General features: G+C 57.0%; 3 protein-coding genes across 6 annotated transcripts in view; 2 read left to right on the top strand and 1 right to left on the bottom strand.

Annotated features, from left to right (window-relative positions):
• Window positions 1-6: 6 nt before the first annotated feature.
• Window positions 7-3,646, bottom strand: ZNF296 (zinc finger protein 296). Its single transcript, XM_039244145.1, has 3 exons — window positions 3,330-3,646; window positions 2,963-3,112; window positions 7-1,081 (listed from the first exon to the last, which is right to left on the bottom strand). Exons 1-3 carry the CDS (start codon window positions 3,625-3,627, stop codon window positions 108-110), a joined length of 1,422 nt encoding a protein of 473 aa, XP_039100076.1. The 5' UTR covers window positions 3,628-3,646; the 3' UTR covers window positions 7-107.
• GEMIN7 (gem nuclear organelle associated protein 7) lies at window positions 2,921-18,303 on the top strand. 4 transcript variants are annotated; one of them, XM_039244177.1, is made up of 4 exons: window positions 2,921-3,072; window positions 10,302-10,430; window positions 14,188-14,305; window positions 17,501-18,303. In XM_039244177.1, the coding sequence occupies exon 4, from the start codon at window positions 17,509-17,511 to the stop codon at window positions 17,911-17,913; it is 405 nt and encodes a 134-aa protein (XP_039100108.1). In that variant the 5' UTR covers window positions 2,921-3,072; window positions 10,302-10,430; window positions 14,188-14,305; window positions 17,501-17,508; the 3' UTR covers window positions 17,914-18,303. The 4 variants fall into 4 exon arrangements, with proteins under 4 accessions (XP_039100108.1, XP_039100088.1, XP_039100098.1 ...); XM_039244157.1 differs by lacking the exon at window positions 2,921-3,072 and adding an exon at window positions 6,316-6,381; XM_039244167.1 differs by lacking the exon at window positions 2,921-3,072 and adding an exon at window positions 6,513-6,599.
• Window positions 18,304-19,889: 1,586 nt separating this feature from the next.
• The window catches only part of PPP1R37 (protein phosphatase 1 regulatory subunit 37), a 39,204-nt gene continuing 34,634 nt past the window's right edge, over window positions 19,890-24,459 (top strand). Inside the window, exon 1 of the mRNA XM_039250034.1 lies at window positions 19,890-20,479. Coding sequence (XP_039105965.1) covers window positions 20,278-20,479 — 202 coding nt within the window. The 5' untranslated portion in view covers window positions 19,890-20,277. The remainder of the gene's footprint in view (window positions 20,480-24,459) is intronic.

The following is a 24,459-nucleotide window of genomic DNA, read 5'->3' as shown; positions in this document are numbered from 1 at the left end:
CGTGTGTTCCGGGCGGGAGGGTTTACTCGCAGCAGAGCAAGGACAAGGTCGGCGGGAGCAGTAACGGTGGTACCAGGGGCCGCGGCAAGGGCGTTCCCTCCCGCGCCTCAGGCGTCCCCGGCCACCTCGGGGTGCTTCTGCCGCAGGTGTTTGTCCAGGGTGGCTCGCAGGCCGAAGGGCACACAGCAGTGGGGACACTCGAAGCGGGTGCTGCCGGGCCCCAGGCCGTGCATGCGGCGGTGGCGGTTGAGCTTGCTGCTCTGGGCACAGGCATAGGGGCAGAGCTCACACGTGTAGGGCCGCTCGCCCGTGTGCGAGCGCCGGTGCACCGTCAGGTTGCTGCTGTTGGTGAAGTGCTTCCCGCAGAACTCGCAGCTGCCGCCGGGCCCGCGGCTCTTGACCGCCGGCTTCGGCATCTTCTTCGGGGACATCTGATTCTTCGCAGGTTCAGTTCTCTGTTCCTTGGTGGCGGCCTCCCAGCTGGCCCCGCCAGGGCCCACCTGCGCCCCTCCACCGGGAGCCCCGGGTTCCTGGACGCCCGCCGTGGCAGCCGCCCCAGCGCCCTCGCCACTGCTGCACGGGAGGCTGCTGGCCGGGGCCGCGGCGTGGGCCGCTGGCTCGGGAGGGGCGGCGGCCGAGGCCCGTTCAGGACCGGCAGTGGCCTTGAAGGGGCTCTGAGGCTGCGGCTGCCGGTGGGTCTTCTTGTGGCGGTTGAGCTTGCTGCTCTGGGTGCAGGTGTAGGGACACTGGTCACAGGCGTAGGGCCGCTCGCCCGTGTGTGAGCGCATGTGCACTTTGAGATTGCTGAAGGAGCTGAGGGTCTTGGCGCACACTGGGCAGGTGGGGCTCCGCCGGGCGGGGACACTCACCCGCGGGCCCCGGGCCTCAGCTTCTGGCTCCACCACGGCCGCCACGGCAGCGGCCACCTCCGCCAGGCCCAGCAGCGGGCTCTCCGGGGCCTCGGGTTCCGTCTGGTAGATGGACAGCCCGTGGTCCCACTGGGCGTGGCGCAGCAGCTTCCAGGCCCCCGAGAACTGTCTTCCGCAGCGGAGGCAGCCCAAGGCCGTGGGCTCCCTGCGTTCTGCAACGGGAGAAGGAAGGGCCTGCTGTTAGAGAGGTGGACAGAAGCGACGGTCGCCACCCACACCTGCCAGCTGGGCACCTTCCGCGGGAAAGGCTCCATTCCAGGGGCTGAGAAGACCCCCCGCCTCCCCGAAGTTGATGCTCCGAGGCAGGCGGGCCAAACCTGCCAAGTGGATGATGAATTCCTGAGGGTTCTTTTTGTGTTTGAAAGTCCTCACAAGAAAAGTTAAAGCAGGGTGATGGGTGGGGGCGGGGAGGGCTCTTCTATACTGGGGAGTCAGGAAGGGAGAAGGGGCAAAGCCCTTTCCCCAAGCTCACAAGCCTGGAAGGGTGGAGTTGGGGTTTCAACCCAGAAACCTGGAGAGTGGGAGATGAATTTAAAAAAAAAAAAAAAAAAAGTTGGCTTAATACAGCTTTTGATTACCGAGCGGGTTTCTGTGCCGGGCCCCAAGTTCATGGGTTCCATGCAAGGTCTCCTATTCCCTGTCTTACAGAAGAGGGGACGGGGGGTGGGGGGGGTGTGCAGATGCAGCCACCTAGAGGCTGGGGGGGTGAGTTAGGTCCCCCTCCCTCTGCGTGGACCCCGAATTAAGAGCCCTCTAAATTGGCTGTTTTCTCTAGACCCTCTGAGTACTATCAGTAAAGTACTTTACTTTTCAAGTTCTCGACAGTCTCGGATGGGGTGGCTTTCCTAACGCAATGCCAGGGTCAGGAGCACAGATGGGGGCTGGAAGCGTCAGCCTGGCCCGACTCCCACCTAGTTCTTAGGCTCCCTAGCCGTGTGACCTTGGCCAAGAACCGCTCCTCTCGGGCTCTCAGCTCTCATTTGTTAGAACACGGAGACTAACCTTTTAGGGGTGTTGTGACGTTGAATGGAGAAGAACTGAGAGTCTCGGCCCATGTAAACCCTCAGTAAACATGAACTACACCCACGTGGCTGGGGTGCCCACACTCCACCGAGTCCAAGCGCCTGGGAGTGTTCCAGGGACTCCATCAGAGCCCGTCCCTGGGCCACCAGGCCACCCCGCCAGCTACGACCCTACAGCTGATTCTACAGCTGATTCAGTCACAGCCCCTGCCTCCCCCTCCCCCACGGGTGAACACCCCCCGACCCCCCGCGCCCAGGCCTGAATAGAATTCTATTTCTCAAAAAAACCTAGGAGCGCAAGGGCCAGGGGATGGAAATGTGTAGGTTTAGAGGAGCCCCACAGCCTGTGACGACCAAAAGCTTCCTGGGACTCTACAACCACGTTAAGGCTTTCATTCCCTTTGAAGAGAAGGAACCCAGGTGTCCAGCCACCCAGGACCTGGCCCAAACCAGGGGCTTCCCAGCGGGCAGGGCTGGGAGATTCCATCAGAGAGGGAAGCCAGAAGCCCCTTCCTGGGCTCCGGGCAAATGCCCCAGCACCTCAACCAGCAGGAGTAATAAAGAGGTGGGAGGGGGTGGCCACACGGCGCTTGGAGCTGGTCTCAGCCTCCCCTCCCCCAGGCGGCTGCCCTCCCCAGAGGTCCCTCTACTGCCACACTGGTCCAGCCACCTGGCCAGTTATTTCTGGCCAAGGGGAAGGAGAAGTGAAACCAGATTGGGGGGGTGTGTGTGGCAAATCCCCAGACCAGTCTTCAGGGGCTTGCCACACCCTATGGGCGGCCCTCCTTCATGCCCAGCCCCTGCCCGCGCCCCCCCCCCACCCTCTCCCACCCCCGCCACTAGTCCCGGCCCTAGGACAGGGCAGGCCCTGGCCACGCCTAGGCTGCACCCGATGGGGAGCGAGAAAGGGGAAGTAGTGCTCACTGCCCCGCCTGTCCAGTTCAGCCCTTTCTCCCACAGGAAGCCAGGCCCTTGAACTTGAGAGGGGGACTGCATCCCGGCTTGACTCACCTGAGCCCTGGCCGGGGCTGCGGCCTCTGAAAAGCTGACAGTCCAGCTTTTTGTGGTCCATGAAAGCAGTGATGGCCTCCAAGGGAAAAGTCTGCAGGCAGCGGCCGCAGGTCAACAGATCTGGGTGTTTGTCGGTCCAGGGCTGGCGGTCTGCTGGGAGGAAGCGGGTGGTGAGCGTCGGGTGGGGCCCGGATGGGGGCTGGGGGTTCTGAGGGAGAGGGAAACCCCGAAGGTCAGAATGGGGGCTGGAGGCCAGGACCAGGCAAGGGAAATAAGGCAGGGCCGGGGGTCGGTGCCCGGTGCCCAGAGGGCGTCCCACCCGAGAGGGGGGGGGAAGGGAGGCGGGGCAGGGGCAGGGGGCGCTCACCGCGAGGGCTGAGAATCAGCGGCGTCCACAGCGCCCACTGGTGCCGCGCGCCGAGAGCGTGGAGAGGGCTCCCGACGTGCACGGGGCCCGGGGAATGGCGGGGTTCGCCCTCGAACCGCGCCGCCGTGGGCACTTCCTTCGGGGAGAAGGGCCCCAGCCCCGGGGCCTGTAGGGGCCGCACGTCTGGCTCCGGCTTCATTTCGATGACGAGGTCCGGCATCTCCATCTCGTCGTCTGTGTTGGCGGCGGGCTCGGGGTCTACTCTGCGGGGCATGCAGCCGGCCTTGCGGCGGGACATGAGTCGCGGGCCAGGCGGGCTGGCGAGCGGGCGGGCGGGCGAGCGGAGGACGCGCGGGCGGTGCGCGCTCAGACCCAGGCGCTCAGGTGAGTGACTGCGGCGACCCGCTGCGAACTCTTACACGTGCTGGCCCGGCCCGTGGCTCCACCCACTGGGGCGGGACCTGGCGGGCGAGGACGGGGCGGCCCCGCAGGGGCCTGGGCGGCCGCCAAGCTCGATCAAAGCCGAGCCCACTGCCTTTTCTTAGCGACCGAACCTTAATGCCGCCGGGGTCACACACGACCGTGCGCACAACGCCTGTTCCTGATTCCTTTTTAGGGCCGGTGGAACTGAGGCACAGGGTGCCTACACGCACCCCAGGGAGAGAACACGGCGGGGGCCACGTTTCTTACTTCAGCCTGAGAATAATTCAGTCTATTCTTTTAAATGCATTACAATAAAAATTCAGGAGGCCAACATTTATTGAGCACTTACTGTGCACTAGGTTCTAAGTACTGAGGATATGGCGGCGAACAGGATAGACAATAATCTCTATCTTCATTCAGTGTATTTATTCGGGGGGGGGGGGCAGAGACAGACTCTCAACAAGATAATTGTAAAGCATAGAGTGACTTCCAGGATGGCAAATGCAATGGGGCAAAATAAAACTAGGAAGGGCTATAAAGGGTCAGGGTTACAGGGGCGGGGGTGGGGCGGGGGGAGCCTTGATTGGTTTTCTACCCGGGAAGAGCAGGGTGCACTTAAGATCTGAAGGAGGGGAGGGAGGGGGGCAGCCAGCCTGTATGTTCCAGAATAACAAGGGGGCAGGGCGTGGCAAGAGGCGCCGGTGACTGAGTTCTGTGAGAAAAATGGCCTCAGATCCAAGGGGGTCTTTTGTCCACTCAAGGGCTTTGGATTCCTGAGACCAGAGCCTGGGGGGTCGGGGGGCGCTGGTTAGGACAAAGAAGGTCATGGTCATATACATCTTCTCTGCTCCTAAACCTGGAATCACTATTAAAACGAAAGAGGCAACTGTCTTCACCTCCCTCCACTCGGGCCTCCTTGAACTTGCCTCCGCAAAGCACCTCACTCCGATCACTGTTTGAAGTGGCATCAACAACCCGCCCCTCCCTCCAACCCGTACAAGTTTCCTTTTCTTCCTGGCACCGGCCACATCATAACATAGACTTATCTGTTGACTGTCCTCTCTTCCCTCCCCACCCCTACCCAACAAAAGCTTGCTGAGGTCAGGGCCAGGGTCTGTCCATGGGCCCCAGCCCTGCTTGGGTTAGTGAATGACAAATGCTAATGTCCCAGGAGTACTGCTTCAGGCCAGAGGGTTCCTCGTATTGTTATTCAGGTCTGAGCTCCTGATTGTCCTCCAGGGAGCAGAGGGCCTCCCTGACCACTGGATCTAAAGTAGCCCCGCCCTGCTGAAGGTCTTACAACCTGACCTCCATTTGTCTTCCTTTCCTGGGCCTCAGTTTCCCCATTTGTTACCTAAGGGGGCTTCTTCGCTTGCCCCCTCCTTTGACCACGCAACTAAAGAAGGTCTCCCTCTGCCACCTGTTATCCCCTTATCCTTATTTTATTTTCTTTTGTATCACTCATCACAAGCTGCGCAGGACCTTGGATTTGCTGATTTGCTGGATCTTGTATTTGTTGATGTATTTGCTCATGGATGTACCCTCTTGGGCCCCTCCCAGCCCTCCCAGAATGTAGGTTCGAGAGGGCATGACTCAAGTCAGGCTCGTTCACATTACCGAGCACATTTTTTCTTCTTTCTTTTTCTTCCTTTCCTTCCCTTCCCTTCCCTTCGCTTTCCTTTCCTTTCCTTTGCTTCGTTTTGCTTTGCTTTTCTTTGCTTTCCATTCTTTCCTTCCTTCCTCTCTTTTGAGAGAGAAAAAGCCACAAGCTGGGGAGGAGCAGAAAGAAGGAGAGACAAAATCTCAAGCAGGTTCACACCATGAACGCAGAGCCGGATGCCAGGCTGGAACTCACAAAACATGACATCGGGACCGAGACGGGCTCAAGAGTCGGAATTACTGTGCCGCACAGGCGCCCCGAGCACATTCTTTCAATAGACATCACAGAGGGCCTGTGTGCCAGGCATTTGGCTTTGGGTACCTGGTAGGAAGCAGAGGCTCCTGAGGCCCCCCGCTGGCTGAGAAAGTGTGGAAGAAGTGAATTGCACCTGAGCCCAGAGCAGTGAGGCTCCATAGCACCTAAGGCCAGACAGTCCATCTTTCAGGGCCTCAGTTTCCTCCTTTGTAAAATGGGGCTGTAGGGAGAACTGCTAGACAGGAGCCCCACCTCGGGTCCTGCTGCTGCTCTCTTCCAAGAAGCCTCTTCCCTGCTCTGTGGCTGCTCGAAGTTTCAAGGAGAGGAGCTGCGGTTTGGATTGCAGGTGAAGAGCAGGAGTGTGCGGGGGTGGGGGGGAGGGGGGCGGTGCAAAGACCAAGCTCGGTCCTCAACTCAGCCCGGAGGAAGTCCCCCCTCTCGGAACCCCAGTGTCTTCTTCCCTAAAGCGGGCATCCCGGACGCCACCCCCCCCAACCCCCTCCCAGGCAGGCGGATCAGATGGAAGCGATGGGCCAGGCCGCGGGGCGGCGTGCTGCGTGGGGCAGTGCCGGTCTCGGAGCCCGAGGGCCCGCGCGACACCACGTGGGGCGGCGGCAGCGCGGGCGGAACCCAGGCTGGGCGGCTCGCGGCCCGCCCGGGCCTCTGCGGCGGGGGCGCCGGCGGAAGTGGGGGCGCCAGCCGCCGCGGACCTCGGTGAGTGCTGGGTGTCGGTGGTGGGGCGCGAGCACGTTTCGTTCCCTGTCCCCGGGCCCGAACGCCCGCCCGCGTGCGCGCGCGCCGCCGGGAGTGGCGCGAAGGGGCAGGTCGGCGCCTGCAACGCCGGCCGTGGGGCACGTTGTGGTCCCCGAACGCCCGCGTCGGGACTCCGGTCCGCAACGCCGCAGCGGGGACGTGCCGGCGCCGGGGTTGGGGTGAGGAGCCGCGGCAGCTCGGAATGCTCTCTCTCCCTCGGGGCGGGGCCGGGGGGGTTGCGAATAACAACGACGACGAGGATAACAGTAACAACGGCAGCGGCAGCAGTTCGGACTCCCCGCCTCGGTGGGACGGAGTCGCCTGCCTGATCTGCGCCGGGAGGACACCCAGCCCGGGCCGAGTGCGGAATGGACGCCTGGGGGCCGGGAGGACCTACTTAGTATAAGAAAAGGCTAGCTGTGGGTGGCCAGGGCGGAATTGAAAGGAAACTGACCAGCCCTGGGGCCGGAGGGGAGGGGAAGGATTCCGTGCTTGAGGTTCTCACCCCGTCGGGAGGCTCCATTTTAACTCATTTGCATCCCTCAGGGCCACCCCTGGGGTGTGTGTGGACGTGTCCGCACCGTGGCTCATTAGCGAAGGTCTGGGGTCTTCACTTGGACTAGTTCCTGGAAGTAACTCGGCTAGTTCCTTACCCCGGCTGCTGACGGGTTAACTGTTTGTCCATCGAACTGATTGATTCCCATTTTCTTGGAAGTCAGCACGGAAGCCCCAAGAAGGGAGGCCTGTGACTCTCCTGCCCTTGTCCATGACCTCAGTGATGGGGTCTGGAGTCCTAACTATGCAAGTGGTGGCGGAGGGGGGGGGGGGTGTTGGACATTTTCTTGAAATCTTTAGACAGGAAATTCTTGGCTTAGAGGATAAAGGATTCTGGGGCCTGACCACCAGGGAGAGGGGATAATGTGTGCTTGGACACGCCCTACCTGACCTTTCTTAAACCAGTTTCTTATCAGGTCACACCTTGCTTCCAAAAGCTCTGATGGCTCTCCTGTGCTGACCCTGCCCGGTGGAGAGCAGGGGTGATGGCCCCGGGGGTCTGTTGTCCAACCCGGGACGACCTGGGCTCCTTCCCTTTTCCTGCCACTCACCAGCTTGCACCCAGTAAACGCTTTGGGAGATCCCAGTGCCTGGTTTCCTCTTCAGGAAAGCGAGGACTGCATGGTATGGCCCAGTCTCCACTTGTTTTCCCTTAGTGGAGAAAACAGATCTGCGCACCAATCCACCCTTTTGTTTGATCTAGAGATTTCATATAACTTGTGGCCATTTGCTTAATTCCCATTAGTCCTGTAGAACGTCCCAGCCGGACAGACTAGGGTGTATCTCTCAAATCTTTCAAGCAAGTGTTCTTCTAGGTTGGCTGAAAGCCCTGGGGGCTGATGACCCTTGGCTAAGCTTGGAGTGCAAGGGCAGTGGTCAGATAAATTAGAAAGTGTGTGTATCCCTTAATCCCGTCAACCGCGGTCAAATAAAGGAAATGTACACCTGAAACTAACATAATAGTGTGTGTCAACTAACAAATCAAAAACCTGGGGTCCCTGGGTGGCTCAGCTGGTTGAACGCCCTGACTGTGGCCTCATGTCATGATCTCACCGATCGTGGGTTCGAGCGCCACATCGCTCTTTGAATTCTCTCTCTTTCTCTACCCCTTCCCCATTTGCGCGCACACTCTCTCTCTCAAAAATAAACATTAAACAGGGGCGCCTGGGTGGTTTAGTCGGTTAAGCGTCCGGCTTTCGCTTAGGTCATGATCTCGCGGTTTGTGGGTTCGAGCCCCGCGTCGGGCTCTGTGCTGACTGCCAGCTCAGAGCCTGGAGCCTGTTTCACAGTCTGTGTCTCTCTCTCTCTCTGACCCTCCCCTGTTCACGCTGTCTCTCTCTCCTAGAAATAAACAAAAATATTAAAAAAATAAATAAATAAACATTAAACAATAAATAAAAACGTAAAAAAGAAGAAGAAAGTGTATATATCCCATAAATCCCATTTGCTGTTTTCTCCGTCCGGCAGAAACCAGAAACGTGGAGTCTGCCTGCTTTCTGCTTTTTCCCTCAGTCCATCAACAGATGGTGAGGGCTCTCAACCTTCAACACAAGCCCTCATCTGACCCTTGTCCCCCACTCCCACAACCCCCACCCTGTCCCAGGCACCCTCATCCTCTGCCCCTCCTGGCCCATCGAGGGGGCTTCCTCCCCTTGTCCCTCACAGTACACGCCCCTGCACAGCAGGCAGAGAGATCATGTGAAAATTGAAGCCAGGTCCTGCCCCTCCCCTGCCCAGAACCACCCCAAGGCTCTTGTCTCCTCAGAGTAGCCAGCCAGGCGGTCTCACCTTAGTCTTCAAGGCCCCTCCTTGCGCAATCTGGCCCTGTTCCCACCTCCTCCACGCTGGCCTCCTTGCTTTGCCTCAAAGTCATCCTTCCGCTGGCTTTGTATTTGCTGTTCCCCCTGACGGGAATGCTGTGTTCCGCAGCCCCCCCCCCCCCAATCTCTATATGGCTCAGTTCCTTATTTCATTTCGGACTGCTCAAATACAACACCCATCCTGGCCAGCTATCTCTTGCTCCCCGGCTGGGCCAGGCAGCCCCTCTGGACTCCTGAGGCCCCCGCCTCCTTCCCTCCAGCCCTGGTCTGTGTCACCCGCTGGACTGTGAGACAGGACCTCATCGCCCTGTCCCTGGCACCACCCCACGTGGGCCGGGCCCCCGAGCATGCACTTGGATAATGTGCATGGGTGAGGCTTTTCATTCCCTTCAACAAACATTTACCGAGCTCCCCCTGTTTGCCAGGCCCTGGGTGGGGCTGGGGGGGGGGTGGTGTGACATATTGGACGGGTCCTTTCTCGCAACAAGTCTCACGTTCTGTGGCAGACAGACGGCACAAAAGTTTCAGTAAGTGCATATTGTCAGGGGGTGTAGCGCCCGTGCAGAAGAGGTCATTCAGGCCGCAGGGGCTGCTGTTTTCCTCCCTGTAGACGTGGTGCTTGAGCAAGCGACCCGAGTCAAGTGCACGAGGAAGGTGAGCCATGTCTCTGGAAACGCAGAAGTCCCGCATCTGGAAGAGGGTTCCCGGCTCTAAGAACAGCACGGGCCCTGGCGCAGGAATGTGCCTGATACGTTCAGGGACTCACAGCAGTGAGCGAGGGAGGGAAGGGGCGTGGGGTCAGAGACAGGGTGGGGCCTTGCAGCCATCATGAGGACTTGGGCTTGTTGCTCTTGCGGACATGGGAGCCACGGGAGGGCTCTGAGCCCAGGAGGGGTGCGGTCGGACTTCTTTCTAACAGGATCCCTCTGGGGCGCCTGGGTGGCTTAGTCGGTTAAGCATCCGACTTTCGCTTAGGTCATGATCTCACAGTTCGTGGGTTCGAGCCCCGCGTCAGGCTCTGTGCTGACTGCCAGCTCAGAGCCTGAAGCCTGTTTCAGTCTGTGACTCCCTCTCTCTCTGACCCTCCCCTGCTCACGCTGTCTCTCTCTCTCTCTCTCTCTCTCTCCTAGAAATAAAATAAAAATTAAGAAAAAACAAAACAAAACAGGATCCCTCTGACAGCTGGGTCTGGGTAGGGATCAGACTGTAGGAAGCTGTAGCCCAGAGGGAAGGTGATGGCGGCTGGACCAAGGAGGAGGTGGTGTGGGGGCGGGGGCGGGAGTGGAGGTGAAAGGTTGCTGGATTCTGGATACCTTTTCAGGAGGTGGAGCTGACAGTCTTTACCGATGGATTAAATGTGAGTAGCCGAGAAAGCGAGGAAGGGTCCAATGTGCTGTGGGATGGCCTTTGTGTGACCACCAATTGGCGCCTGAAAGGGTCTTCTTCCAGCCGCCCTAGGAAGTCTAAGTCTTTTTTTTTTTTTTCTTTTTTTGCTTCATTTTACAGATGAGGAAACGGAACAGGGAGGGTGCTTGCCGAGCTGCTGTGACCTGTCCAGATCCCTCGTAGTGAATCTGGGAGGGATACGAACCACCCTTCTCCCCGAATCCACACCTCCTTCCTCTGCGCAGTGGGGTAAGCTTATGGCCTGCCAGCCAAGAGTGCGTATTATATTTTTCCCTCTAAGCTTTTTATATTGCTTATTTTGAGAGAGAGAGAGAGAGAGCAGGAGCAGGGGTGGGGCAGAGAGAGAGGGAGAGGGAATCCCAAGCAGGCTCTCTGCCCCGATGCGCCGCTTGAACTTGAGAACTGTGAGATCACGACCTGAGTTGACATCAAGAGTTGGGACAAAGGGCCCCTGTCTGGCTCAGTTGGTTAAGCATCTGACTTCGGCTCAGGTCATGATCTTTTTTTTTTTATAATTATTTTTTTTAATGTTTTTTTTTTTTAATTTATTTCTAGGAGAGAGAGAGACAGCGTGAGCCGGGGAGGGTCAGAGAGAGAGGGAGTCACAGACTCTGAAACAGGCTCGAGGCTCTGAGCTGGCAGTCAGCACAGAGCCCGACGCGGAGCTCGAACCCACGAACCGCGAGATCATGACCTAAGCGAAAGTCGGATGCTCAACCGACTAAGCCACCCAGGTGCCCCTGGCTCAGGTCATGATCTTACAGCTCATGGGTTCGAGCCCCGCGTCGGGGTCTGTGCTGAAAACTTAGAGCCTAGAGCCTGCTTCGGATTCTGTGTCTCCCCCTCTCCCTGACCCTCCCCAACTCATGCTCTGTTTTTCTCTGTCTCAATAATAAAGAAAACATAAAAAAAAAAAAAAAAGAGTCAGGACGATGAACCAACTGAGCCACGCAAGTGCCGAGCTTTACATTTTTAAGGGCTCAGAAGACTTTAAGAAATTGTTGTGGTGCATGAAATGTTATAACATTGAAATTTCAGTGTCCCAAAAAGTAAGGTTTTTTTTTTGTTGTTGTTGTTGTTTTGTTTTTTTATGTCTTTATTTTATTTTGAGAGACAGAGTCAGAGACTGAGCAGGGAAGGGGCAGAAAGAGAGGGAGACACAGAATCCAAAGCAGGCTCCAGGCTCTGAGCTGTCAGCACAGAGCCCGATGCGGGGCTCGAACCCACAGACTATGAGATCATGACCTGAGCCGAAGTCGGACGCTTAACTGACTGATCCACCCAGGCGCCCCCCAAGAAGTAAGGTTTTAAGAACAGGCGTGTTTATTCTTTTCGTATCTGTCTGTGGCTGCGTTCTTTCTTTTTTTTTAAAAAAAATCTTATTATTATTATTATTACTTTTAAAAATTTATTTCTGAGAGAGAGAGAGAGAGAGAGAGAGGCAGCGTGAATAGGGAAGGGTCAGAGAGAGAGGGAGACCCAGAATCTGAAACAGGCTCCAGGTTCTGAGCTGTCAGCACAGAACCCGACGCGGGGCTCGAATCCACGAACCATGAGATCATGACCTGAGCCGAAGTCAGACGCTTAACTGAGCCACCCAGGAGGCCCTGGGCTGCTTTCTTGAGTCGTTGTGACGGACCCTGTGGCCCCCCAGAGCCTGAAATACGGGAGGGCCGTTTACAGAGAAAATTTGCCAACTTGGTGCTAATAATGATTCAATTTGGGTCACCAGTGGGGGTATCTGATCTGTAGGACTTCACAGCCAGTCCCTGGGGAAGGTCTGGACTGGGACAGAAAGTTTGAGGACTAGGGAAGGATGGGAGAGGAAATTCAGATTCCTGAGGGGGGAGATCTAACATTTCCATTTTCATTTAATTTAATTTTATTGTAAGTAGGCCCCGTACACAGCCTTGAGATCGAGTCCCGTGTTCTGGCAACTGAGCCAGCCGGAGTCCCAGGGAATCGAACATCTTTTCAAGGACATGGAAACATTATAATATTGGCCCTTCGTTTTTGAAATTAGAATTTAAAAACTACTGGCATGCCCGGGTGGCTCAGTCAGTTAAATGTCCAACTCTTAATCTCAGCTCAGGTCATGATTTCAGGGTCGTGGGTTCGAGCCCCATGTTGGGCATGGAACTCACGACCGTGAGATCAAGTCACATGCTCTATGGACTGAAGCAGCCCCTAAAGCCTTTTTATTTTCATTTTATTTCATTTCATTTATTTATTTATTTATTTATTTTTAATGTTTTATTTATTTCTGAGAGAGAGAGAGACAGCATGAGCAGGGGACGGTCAGAGAGAGAGGGAGATACAGAGTCTGAAACAGGCTCCAGGCTCTGAGCTGTCAGCACAGAGCCTGACGTGGGGCTCGAACCCACGAGCCGTGAGACCATGACCTGAGCCGAAGTCGGACGTTTAACCGACAGAGCCACCCAGGTGCCCCTAAAGCCTTTTTAATTAATTTGTTTATGTTTATTTATTTGTTTTGAGAGAGAGAGAGAGCGTGTACGCACATCATCCTGGGGAAGGAGAGAGAATCCCAAACAAGCTCTCTGCTGTCAGAGTGCAGAGCCCGACTTGGGACTTGATCCCAAGAACCCTGAGATCGTGACCTGACGCTCGACCGACTGAGCCACTCAGGTGCCCCCCTTAAAGCCTTTTTGTTTTATTTTTATTTTTATTTTTTTTTAATTTTTAATGTTTTATTTATTTCTGAGAGAGAGAGAGACAGTGTGAGCACTGGAAGGTCAGAGAGAGAGGGAGATACAGAATCTGAAACAGGCTCCAGGCTCTGAGATCTCAGCACAGAGCCTGATGTGGGGCTTGAACCCACAAACCGTGAGATCATGACCTGAGCCGAAGCCAGACACTTAACCGACTGAGCCACCCAGGCACCCCAAAGCCTTTTTGTTTTAAAAAGTTGTCCGTATATTACAGCACTTGGCAGGCTCAGTCAGTACGGTGTACAACTCTTGACCTCAGACTTATAACTTCCAGCCTCACGCTGAGTGTAGAGATTACTTTAAAAAAAAATCTTTTTTTCAAAGTAAAAGGGGCGCCGGGTGGCTCGGTCAGTTGGGCGTCCAATTTTGGCTCGGGTCATAATCTCAAGGCGCATGGGTTTGAACCCTGCGTTGGGCTCTTTGGTGTCACACAGTGCGGAGCCCACTTGGGATGCTCTGTCCCCCTCTGTCTCTGCCCCTCCCACACGAGGGATCACGCGCGTGCTCTTTTTCTCTCTCAGAAATAAACATTTAGGGGCTCCTGGGTGGCTCAGTCAGTTAAGCATAGGACTTCGGCTCAGGTCATGATCTCACGGTTCGTGGGTTCAAGCCCCGCGTCGGGCTCTGTGCTGACAGCTCAGAGACTGGAGCCTGCTTCAGATTCTGTGTCTCCCTCTCTCTCTGACTCTCCCCTGCTCACGCTCTCTCTCTCTCTCTCTCAGAAATAAATAAAACATTTAAAAATTTTTTAAAAATATATTTAAAAAATATTTTAAAAAATAAAATCCTTTAAGAGAAGAAGGTCTATTGAGGTGTAATTCTCATACCATACGATTCATCAATAGGAGATGGTTTTGGTAATCACAGGTTGGGGTCGGGCTGGGGGAATGCTACTGGCATCTTGTGGGTAGAGGCCAGGGCTGCTGCTAAAATCCCACACCTGTGCCCTGGACAGCCCCCCTGCACCACCCCAAAGAATGACCCAGTCCCCAGTAGCATCCCTGCTGTGGTTGAGACCCCGTCCTCGGAGGTGTCCGTGCTCGCCAGGAGCCCCCGGTTGAGCTGCAGAGATAGGAGGAGCCGAAGAAGAAAAGGGATCTTCTCAATCTCCCCCTCCCGGGAGTGGCCCAGGGACGGGATACTGCGAGCCTAAATCTGTCACTTCTGTTAATCCCCTGAGTGACGACTGAGCCACAGAGAGGGCTGGGGCTCCCTGAGGCTTAGATCATTCTCCCTCTCTGTTCTCTTGCTCACAGAGCCAGTATTTTCCTGCCGGCGACCAAACATCACAGCCGTGGTGCTTAACGTGTTCCAGGCATGTGCTGAGCCCCGGCAGCTTGCTAGGCCATCCAGTCCCCGTGACAACCCTGTGAGGTGGGTCCTCTCTTCATCCCTGAAGATGGTTATTACGGATGGGAACTCCGAGGCCCAGACTGGTTAAGCAACTTAACCCCAGTCACACAGCAGTGCTAATAATAACGGTGGCTGCGAAGTTTCATAGAGAAGTTTCTGTGAACCAGGTCCTGTCCAGCCTAGAAACTGTCGCCTAAGGTTACCTTACCCAGGGTGACCAGCAGGCCCGGGAGCTCAGTCTCCCCTCCTCCATTCATTCAAGCAGGAGCAATATTTTTGTTTGTTTGTTTTTGTTTTTATAACATTTATTTATTTTTGAGAGACAGAGAGTGAGCAGGGGAGGGGCAGAGAAAGAGGGAGACCCAGAATCCGAAGCAGGCTCCAGGCTCTGAGCTGTCAGCACAGAGCCCGATGCGGGGCTCAAACTCACGAACTGCAAGATCATGACCTGAGCCGAAGTTAAGTTGCTTAACCAACTGAGCCTTCCGGGCGCCCCAAGCAGGAGGGATGAGCCCGGTCTCTGGGCCGCTGCTGCACAATGTTCTAGAAGCTGGGGATCAGCACGAGGGAGAAAGCAAGGTCACTGCCCATGGGCGTCTGGCAGGGGAGGAGAGCCGTAAGCAGAGCGGTAAATACACAATATCAGGTCAGAAGAGAACTGCATGCTACCAATGAGGCTGATGAGGGGGTGGAACTTGAAGACAGCATCCTCAGAGAAGGCAGAAAGGAGATACACACAGAGGGAACTTCAAGTGCAGGGGTCTGAGAGGGACGTCTGTGCCCAGCATGTTTGCAGCCCAGCGAGGCAGCCAGTGAGGCTGGGCTGGAGAGAGAAGCATGGCCCGCCGCGAGGGTGCTGGCAGGGTCCTGAGCATGAGCGGCCCTTGAGGGCTGCTGCGGTGAGGACATTGACTTTGACTCTGGGCGAGGCTGAAGCCTGGGGAAGGCTCTCAGCAGAGGAGGCACGTCACCTGACTCAGGTGTTAGATGGTAGGTGTTAGGTGCTAGTAAGGTCCTTCTGGCTGTGTGTGGGGACAGACTTGCAGGTGGGGGGGGCAGTGGAGGCAGAAGCCAGGGGCCCAGGGTGGCGCTGACTTCAGTAGTCCAGGAAGGAAGTGATGGTGCGCAGGGGTGTTAGGCTGCGAATACATATACGACAGTTGATCCTTGAACGATGGGGGATTTGAAAGCATTGGGCCACTTATACATGGATTTTTATTTCAATAAATACAGTCCAGTGCTGTAAATGTATTTTCTCTTCCTTATGATTTAAAAAAAATGTTTACTTATTTATTTTGAGAGAGAGAGAACATGAGCAGGGGAGGGGCAGAGAGAGAGGATCCCAAGCACGCTCCGCACTGCTGGTGCAGAGCCCCAGGCGGGGCTTGAACTCGCAAACTGTGAGATCACGCCTGAGCCAAGATCAAGAGTCAGATGTTTAGCCAACTGAGCCACCCAGGCGCCCCTCTTCCTTACCATTTTCCTAATAATGTTTTCATTTCTTTAGCCATCCCAAATACGTGTTAATCAACGGTTCATGTTACGAGTAAGGCTCCCAGTCGACAGCTTAACCGACTGGGCCACTCAGGTGCCCCAATTTTTTTGTTTTTGTTTTTCTTGTTTTTTTGTTTGAATTTAAGTAGCCTCCATGCCCAACATGGAGCTTGAACTCACAACCCTGAGATCAGGAGTCACATGCTCTCCTGACCGAGCCAGCCAGGCACCCCATGACCTTGTTATTTTTAAGGAACACAGGCTCACTTTTTTGTAGAAGCCCCTCAATTTGAGCTTCCTCGTGATTGGATTTAACTAATCCATTTTTGGTAGGAAAACCCCAGAACTGGAGCCAGTCCTCAGTGTATTACCTCTGAAGGCACGTGGGGTCTATTTGTCCCTTTACTGCACGTGATGACTTTGATGCCTACATTCAGGAGTGTCCACCAGATCCCTCCATTATAAAGTTACTGTTGGGGCGCCTGGGGGGCTCAGTCGGTTAAGCGTCAGACTTCGGCTCAGGTCACAATCTCACAGTTGGTGGGTTCGAGTCCTGCATTGGGCTCTGTGCCTGGAGCCTGTTTCGGATGCTGTGTCTCCCTCTCTCTGCCCCTCCCCCGCTCACACTCTGTCTCTCTCAGAAATAAACATTACACAAAATTTAAAAAAAAAATAAAGTTATCATTTACTCTTTACAACAAATAAGTATTTTGTGAGGAAGTACTTTATGACCATGGAGATATGCTAGACCTCATCCAACACTTGTCTGGAATCAGCGTCCCTTGGTGATTTTAGCTTATTTATTCTTTTATTTATAATTAGTATGAACCCGTGTCTATTTTATTCAGTGGGTTTATATCTGTAAGTATTTTAACATTCACATCATTCCAGAGTTGGCCACTGGGAGCCCTTTCAAGCTGGCTTCGGTGAGATTGGGAGTTTATTTGGAAGAGGGCACTTTCTTATGGATTGGATGCTCTGTGCGTGAGGGAGGAGAGGAGGGCCTTGTGCATGGTGGTACCAATTCCTGGGGAGGAGGTTACTGGGGGAGGGAGGGCACAGATTTTATTATTTATTTTTGAGAGAGAGAGAGCGCCAGGGAGGGGCAGAGTGAGAGAGAGAGAGAGAGAGAGAGAGAGAGAGAGAGAGAGAGAGAGATAAGCAGGCTCTGCGCTGTCACTGTCAGGCCGGAGCCGGATGTGGGGCTTGAACCTATCAACTGTGAGATCATGTGCTGAGCTGAAACCCAGAGTGGAGTCGGATGCTTAACCGACTGAGCCCCCCCNGGAGGGCCTTGTGCATGGTGGTACCAATTCCTGGGGAGGAGGTTACTGGGGGAGGGAGGGCACAGATTTTATTATTTATTTTTGAGAGAGAGAGAGAGAGAGCGCCAGGGAGGGGCAGAGAGAGAGAGAGAGAGAGAGAGAGAGAGAGAGAGAGAGAGAGAGAGAATCCTAAGCAGGCTCTGCGCTGTCAGCCCAGAGCCGGATGTGGGGCTTGAACCTATCAACTGTGAGATCATGTGCTGAGCTGAAACCCAGAGTGGAGTCGGATGCTTAACCGACTGAGCCCCCCCGGCTCCCCGGGTGCCTTCTAAAAGAAGGAGAAGCGGGAACTGGGTTTTGGATGAGGTGAGGTGGGGCAGACACGCCTCTGCTCCCCGCCTCCGTCTTGTCCCCCCTCCCTGTGTAACGGCTTCCTGCCCTTCTCTCCACCCGACAGCCAGGAACATGCAGACTCCCGCGACGGTCCCGGTGCCTGTGCCGGTGCTCCGGCTCCCCCGGGGCCCTGATGGCCTGAGCCGAGGCTTCGCCCCGGACGCCCGCGGCGCGCTCCCGAAGCCGCAGGTTCCTCAATCTCCGGGGTCTCCAGTCGCTCCAGAATCTCTCGAGTCCCGGGAACAGCAGGCACGAGCCACCCTTCGGGAACGCTACCTCCGCAGCCTGCTGGCCATGGTGGGTCACCAGGTGAGCTTCACGCTGCACGAGGGTGTGCACGTGACCGCCCGCTTCGGGGCCACCGACCTGGACGTGGCCAACTTCTACGTGTTGCAGCTGCAGACGCCGATAGGCGTGCAGGCCGAGGCGCTGCTGCGGTGTAGCGACATAATTGCGTACACCTTCAAGCCGCAATGACACCACCGGGGTCGCCCTTCTGCTGGAGGCCTGGCCGCAGTATCGCCGCCTTCCCGATGTTCACGAGCCCAGGACCCTGCGCCCCACGGAGTTTGGAACTCCCTTGGATTTTGAGCCGCGCTCCAAGCAACTTTGGCTTCTTGGGACCTCCGGGGTCTGGTCGGTAAAATTCTACAACCACAGACGTTCTAGAGCCCGGTGGAAAGGAATGCTCGACCTCACAGGAATCTAAACTCTAAAATAGGGCCTCATGCCAGTTCCTGAAGACTGGGGGTTGGGGGTGGTTAATAAAGGAAGGCACATTGCAGAGTGGGAAACGGCTTGTTAGAGTTGCAAAGTTCGGCCACCCTGGAGAAAGTCTCCTCCTACTAAAGAACCAATTATCCCAGGAAAACTCCCTCCTGTTTTGTTTTGTTTTCAATGTACCAGATGGGAGTTGGTCCGGAGGTTGTGGGTTATCGTTAAGCTGATTAAATGTGCCAGATCGGGGTGGAACCAGAGTTAGGAAATGGAAGGGGGACTATCCAAGGGCTGATCCTGGTGGTCCTCAAAGAGAGAGGACACATCAAGGAGAGGGACCCAGGGATGAAGGCGGGGATTGGCTTGGCCCTCGCTCTCCGGGGCAGGGAGGGGAGGGGGGCGGGGGAGTGGCCGGAGCTACCGGAAAGGCGGGTTTGGGAGATTCAGACGCGGTTTCTTTCTCGGGTGGGCGGGGGTGTTCACCGCGAGGGGCGTGCCTCGCATTGGGTTTCACAGTCGCCGGGCCCTTGGGCGGTGTGGGCCTCGCTCTAGGGAGGGCGGCTTCGCTTCCCCGCTCACTCCGGAAGGGGTCGGACCCAGTGCGGCGGCCCCGTCGAGGAGAGGCTGAGGACGTGGGGTTGGGGTGAAGCTTCCCCCCCCTTTCTCCATTTCGCTCCAGCCGTGTCGTCGCCCATTATCATTCGCTTTACTTATCCCCGCCACTAGTCGTCTTTCGGGTTTCGCTTTACAAAAGCAACCTCTGCACCCTTTGTAGTCTCATCAACTTGAGAATGTAAGTGAAGATCCCATTAAGCAGAGATGAGGTTTGCTTTGTTCGTCTTCAGTCGCGAAAGTGCGGCGGCCGGTGTGGAATGGGGGCGGGCGGAGGGCCTCGGCTCCCCTACATCCGTCCGTTCACGACACCGCCTCCAGCGAGTCGCGGGCCTAGCTCTCTGGTTGCCTAGGCAACGACGTCGCTCTCTCCTCCCCGAGTTCGCCCCTCCCCTTTTTTTCAGTTTTGGCCCCGCCTTCCCCGCCCCCCCCCCCAAATTGCTGGAAATGCTGGGAAAGCCTGGCGAAAGTGCCGAGATGAATATTAAGCGACTGAAATGAGCCGTGGTGTGTGTTGGGGGAGGGGGGTCGTTAGAGCCCGTGCGGGTTCGCTCGGGGTTTGGTAATCTACCTGCTCCGTCGCCCGGTATTTTGGTTGGCGGATTCGTCTCCTGGTTTTGGAATTTCTTCCCTCTTCCAGGGTTTTTTTTTTGTTTGTTTGTTTTAAATCGAGGCAGTGATACTCCTCATGGGCTCATATTTATTTTAGTCTTTTAGGAATTGTATTCCACGCAACGTTATCCAAACACAGAAAGCTACTGATGAAACCGCAGTCTGCAAATGGGAGGCTAGAGAGTAAGTAGCAAGGAGGCAGAGGCTTCGTCTCGAGGCAGCGGATCCGTCCGTCCGCCTCCATCACCTCTACTCATATATTCAGTACAGCTTCCATCGCTTTTCCTTTCGAGTTCTCTGTCCCTTTGCCTCTGTCTTTATCAGTTGGCCTAGCCCCGCCACGCAGATGTTATTTTTATCAAGTCCCTTCCCCTCTCGGTTGCCCGAGCTCGTGACGAATGTGTGCGAGTCTGGACGTTAGCTATCTGGCTGGAGGAGGGGGGCGGGGTGGGGGGCGGCCCAGGTTCGCGCTTGCGCGCTGCTCCGGGAGACGGCGTCCACCTCGCCCCGCCCCTCGCGCTCTGCAGTTCCGCCTCTGCAGATTCCCTGCTCACGTTTCTTTTTCCCGCGGCTCTTGCTGCCTTTTGTTACCCGCTTCGACAACCTGCGAGACGACTCTTCCTGCAAATAGCTTAAGTTGATTTTCTGCTTTCGTTAGTACGCGCCGGGCTCACCGGCTGCTAACGAAAGTGCGGCTGCGAACGAGCAGGCGCGCGCGGGGCTCGGGGGAGGCGCGCTCGAGCTCCCGGCGGCGACGACTACGACGACCAGGAGAGAGGACGGAGGCGGCGCCTGAAGCGGCGGCGGAGCCCATGCCCCGGGACGGCAGGCGGGCCCGGAGAGACAAGCCCGGGGCCCGGGACATGTCCCCGGGGCCCCCGTGAAGAGGCGGCGGCGGCGATGGAGACCCCGCCGCAGGAGGGGCCGCCCGGGCCGGGCGCGGACGGCGACGCCGAGGAGGCCCCCGCCGAGGCCCGGTCTCCCAGCCCCGCATCGTCCCCCGCCGACGGGCGCCTCAAGGCTGCGGCCAAGCGCGTCACGTTCCCCTCCGACGAGGATATCGTGTCCGGAGCGGTGGAGCCCAAAGACCCCTGGAGACACGGTAGCTACCGCCGGGGCGCGGGGGCGGGCTCGTGGGGGACCGGGAGTCAGTGCGGCGCCCGGCGTAGAGGCCGTGCTCGAGAAGTTGCACCTAATGATGATTTAAGGACACTGTCGTCACTTTAGGGCTGCAAGGTGTTTGGAGACGGGGTGGCTGTTAGGTTGGGAAGGTGAAAAGTAGCTGGTTTATGTCCCCCCCACCCCTCCTCTCCCGCGCCCCTCGCGGACGCGGAAGGTGGTCGTTTTCGAAATTAAAATGATAAGCAGTCAAAGAAAGTTTGGAGGCCAGGGCGATTGGGCGGGCGGTAGTCTTTGAGTTCATAGTCCCACTCCCTCATCCCAGCCCTCACCCCCGAAAGGATAAAGAGAGAAGTCTGGGGAGGAAGAGTGGGTCTGCATTGGCGTTGGAAGGGGGCAGGTGGACGTTTGATGAGACCATCGGGCTGGAGTGAGGTTAGGTTGCTAGTCTGCAAAGCTCGGGTCGAGGGGTAGTCACTTCGCTCACTTTTCTGGCCGTAAGGAGGAAGAAGAATAAATCAGCGTGGACTGTGGCTGTGGAGGCGTTAGTAAAAGCTAGGGTTGGGAGAAGGGAGTCGAGGTAAACAGCCTCCCAGAAAAGGAGCAGAGTTGGTGGTCACTTTGGGGGTGGACGAGATAGTCGGAGGAGGTGTTCGATCTTGGCATTAAGAAGAAATAAAGTCACCGCGTCCCTCTTTTTCTTTCCCCCAAAAGGGAAGCGAAACATTATCAGCTGTTAAGGAGCAGAGGAGTTTGGGGGCCTGGCTCTAGAAGGATCTCCTTTAATGCCTCTCCCCCCCCCCCAAAGAGTTAGGGAATTGGAGTTGCTGGTCGGCAGAAAGCGGGGGAGCCTGAAGAAGTTTGCTGCCTTGAGATGTTGGGAGAGGGAGCAAATCTGCAGATTCTAGGTCCCTTGGAGGTCAGGTTAGTGTTGGAACTGAAAGGGCAGCTGTGTGTGTTTTACCTAAAGCTGGAAAGTCAGATGAATGGCAGTGTTGAGTCTGTCTGCTGGGGACGTCTGTCAGGAGCCCATCAAGAGAGGGGTCAGCCTGGTCCCGGCTCAACAGAAGTTGGTCCCTTGGTCCCCGGAAAGAGGAGGCAGTGTTGCTAGTCTGTGCAGTGGAGGAATTGAGGCCTTTATGTGAGACTGGGAAACGTGGTAGTTGGGAACTTAGCCTGTACGGAGCCTGCCTTAAACGCCAGTTTGGCCAGTTCTTGTTAAAGGGACAATTTAAGATGGTCTGCGTTGAGAGCCAGCCAAGTCTAGGCTCTAGGCCCCAGGGATAGGTGTCACTTTTTGGGTTGGAGAACTTGGCCTCGGGCTGGTGGTGGGAGCCCGGGGTTGGGGGGGGGGAGTCAGTTGGCCCTGGCTTATAGCATGGTACCCAGTCCGGGGAGATGAGAGCAGGAGGGGGAGAAAGACCCAGATGGGCAGAGCAGGGTGGTGACGAGCAGACGTTCTGCTTCACAAGCTTCCAGGAGGGGGGCGGAGATGGCGGGAGGTGTGTGGGCCCCGGGGCAAGGAGAAGGGAGGATGGGCAGTTTGGGGGCCGCAGGGTCGTGGTGGGGGCAGTGGGAGAGTTGGCGTGGGTAGGGGTGGAGGAGGTGGTTCTGGTGTGCAGGTTCCCAGAAGGGGAACAGCTGTGTGGAACCGGCTGTTGGATAAGCTGTTTTTCCTCTCTGAGCCTCCTGTTCTTCGCTCTGCAAATGGAGGTGCTAATTTCTACCGCGGGCTAGTCGTGAGGATTAAGTAAAATAGTCCTTGTAAATTCTCGTAGCAGCTGCTGTTCCCCAGGCAGTGAGGCAGTTTGAGGGCAGGGAGGAGTGTCAGGAAAGCGGGGTCCGTTGGAGCCTGGCTGGCAGGAGTCTGAGGGGATGGTGGCCGAGCAGTGTTCCCCGGGGTTAGGCGGAGGTGGCGGCGGCTTACAGGCTGGCGGAGTCCCTCATTTCTGGCAGTGTGAAGAGGGACGCGGGGACTGGCCAGGACTCCCCAGTCCAGAGGAGTCAGTGGGTCTGAGGGGGAGAGAGGCGGTGACACGGAGAAGTTGTGAAATCAGTGCGCGGGCTGGAAGAGCACGTCTGTCCCGGCTGGGGAGAGGGGGTGGGGGCTTGGCCCGGCAGACACAGGGTCGGCTGATCTTGATCCCTAAGCGGGGGAGGGGTCACGGGTGCAGTTAGATGGTGGGATTTGCAGGACGGGAAGTTGGAAGGCCTGTCCGTGCTGAGAAACAGGTGGCTAGCTTCTGTGCCCGGGTAGAGCAGCGGGTCGCTGCCTGGGCCGCGCCCAGGGCCGGTGGGGTCTCACCAGGCTGTAGAAGAGGGAACTCAGCACAGAAGGCTGGGCCAAGCGAGTTACCTAGTTGGGAGGCTACAGGGTCTTGGCTGGGGGGCTGCAGGGAGAACTTGGTCCTAGAGGAAGGAGCGACATTTGTTGGACTTGATCTGTAAGCCGCGGGAAAGCACAGGGGGTGTCCCTTGAGGTGCGGGGACCTGCCGGGAAGGGTGACAGGTGATGGAATTCCGGGGCCTGCTGTGGTGCCGTGACCCTGAGGTCAAGGGTCAGGGGGAGTTGGCAGGTCCGATTTGGGAGAGAATTCGGAAGCTGTTCTTTCATTGTAGAGGTGGAAAAGCTGCCTTGGTGCCCCGGAACTAGGGAATCGGGGGCCCCAGCACAGGTTGACCATTTGGGGGAGAGCCGGGCCAGGCCCTGACTGAGCCTCCAGCTGGGGTGCAGGAGGGCCAAGCCCTGAGTAGAGTGGTGGCCAAGCCAGGTGGGAGCGGGGGGTATCTTCCTGAGGACGAGCGTCCCATCAGGCCCCGCCAGAGGTCACGTGGTGGGGATCCCAGGACGTGGGATGGTCTGGACTGGAGGGGGTTGTCTCAGCCTCTGGAGCCTCGACCCAGCCCATCGCTGAGGGGCCTTGCCTGGCTCCCATGTCACAGAGTGTCCCTACCCTCCTGCCCCCAGCACTGGGGTCCTGCTTATTTTCCTCTGTGCGCTAATGGCCGTCTGATGTTTCCTTACGTGCGTGTTTTCATGCTCATGGGTTCTCTCCCCAACTGACGCGGGAGAGCAGACGCCATCTGTCCTCGTTTTCACATCCTTGGCCCTTCCGAGGACACGCAGGGATTGTGGTAGAATGAGCCCCGGTGAGCATGTGTGCAGCTGTCCTGGAAGGGATGGCCCGGGGCCCGTAGAGCCGGAATGCACTTGCAGGCCAGCCCTGGCAGCACGCTGTGGCCTCCAGCGAGCCCTGGTTCTTGCTGAGCTGGCTTGTCCCCTCGTCTGGTAGTAGTGCTCCCTGCCCCGCTGACCCCCTGGGACTTGCGAGCACATAGGATGAACCCAGTGGGGCGGGACCTGCTGAGCCAGTGCGTACAAACTGGAAGGGAAGGGGTGGTGGGGAGGAGGGGGTGGAAATGGAGGGGAGAGTCCACCTCAGAGCTGCCAGATTGGCCACCTGTGGGCTCCGCTCTCCCTGGGGGAAGATGTGGGCCCCAGTGGAGGAGGGGCTGGCTGGCTGCACCCCACCCCACGGTGGCTGGCCCTGATGGTCCCAGCTCTCCCGAGGGACTTGTGCCGGGGTCCCTGCAAACCGAACTGCAGGCATGACCCAAGGCTCGGCTCGTCTGCCCGGTCCCGTGAGCGCTGTGGGCTTGGTGAGATAGGCGTCGGGGAGCACGTGACACTGGCCCCAGTCTGGGAGGCTTGTCTCCCCTCCCTCCCGTCCTGCCCATAACCCATCCTCCCCCACCTCTGGCCCACGAGAGCAGTCCTGCGGCGGCGGTGGGGGGGGGGGGCGGTCAGGTACCAGGAGCTCCTGTGGCGTGTCTGCAGGGTGAGGGGGCCCCAAGGACGAGGCCACCTCCGGCCACCTGAGCTCGGGGCCTGGAGGGGGCAGTGAGGGCAGTGGCCATGGTATTCTTAAATGGGGATCCGAGAGGGTGGAAATGCTTTACTGT

Source organism: Hyaena hyaena, unplaced genomic scaffold, assembly GCF_003009895.1.
Source record: "Hyaena hyaena isolate Hyena2069 unplaced genomic scaffold, ASM300989v1 scaffold_9, whole genome shotgun sequence".
Classification (NCBI taxonomy): Eukaryota; Metazoa; Chordata; class Mammalia; order Carnivora; family Hyaenidae; genus Hyaena; species Hyaena hyaena.
Note: the sequence above shows the minus strand (reverse complement) of the source record. Positions and strands in the feature narration are given on the sequence as shown.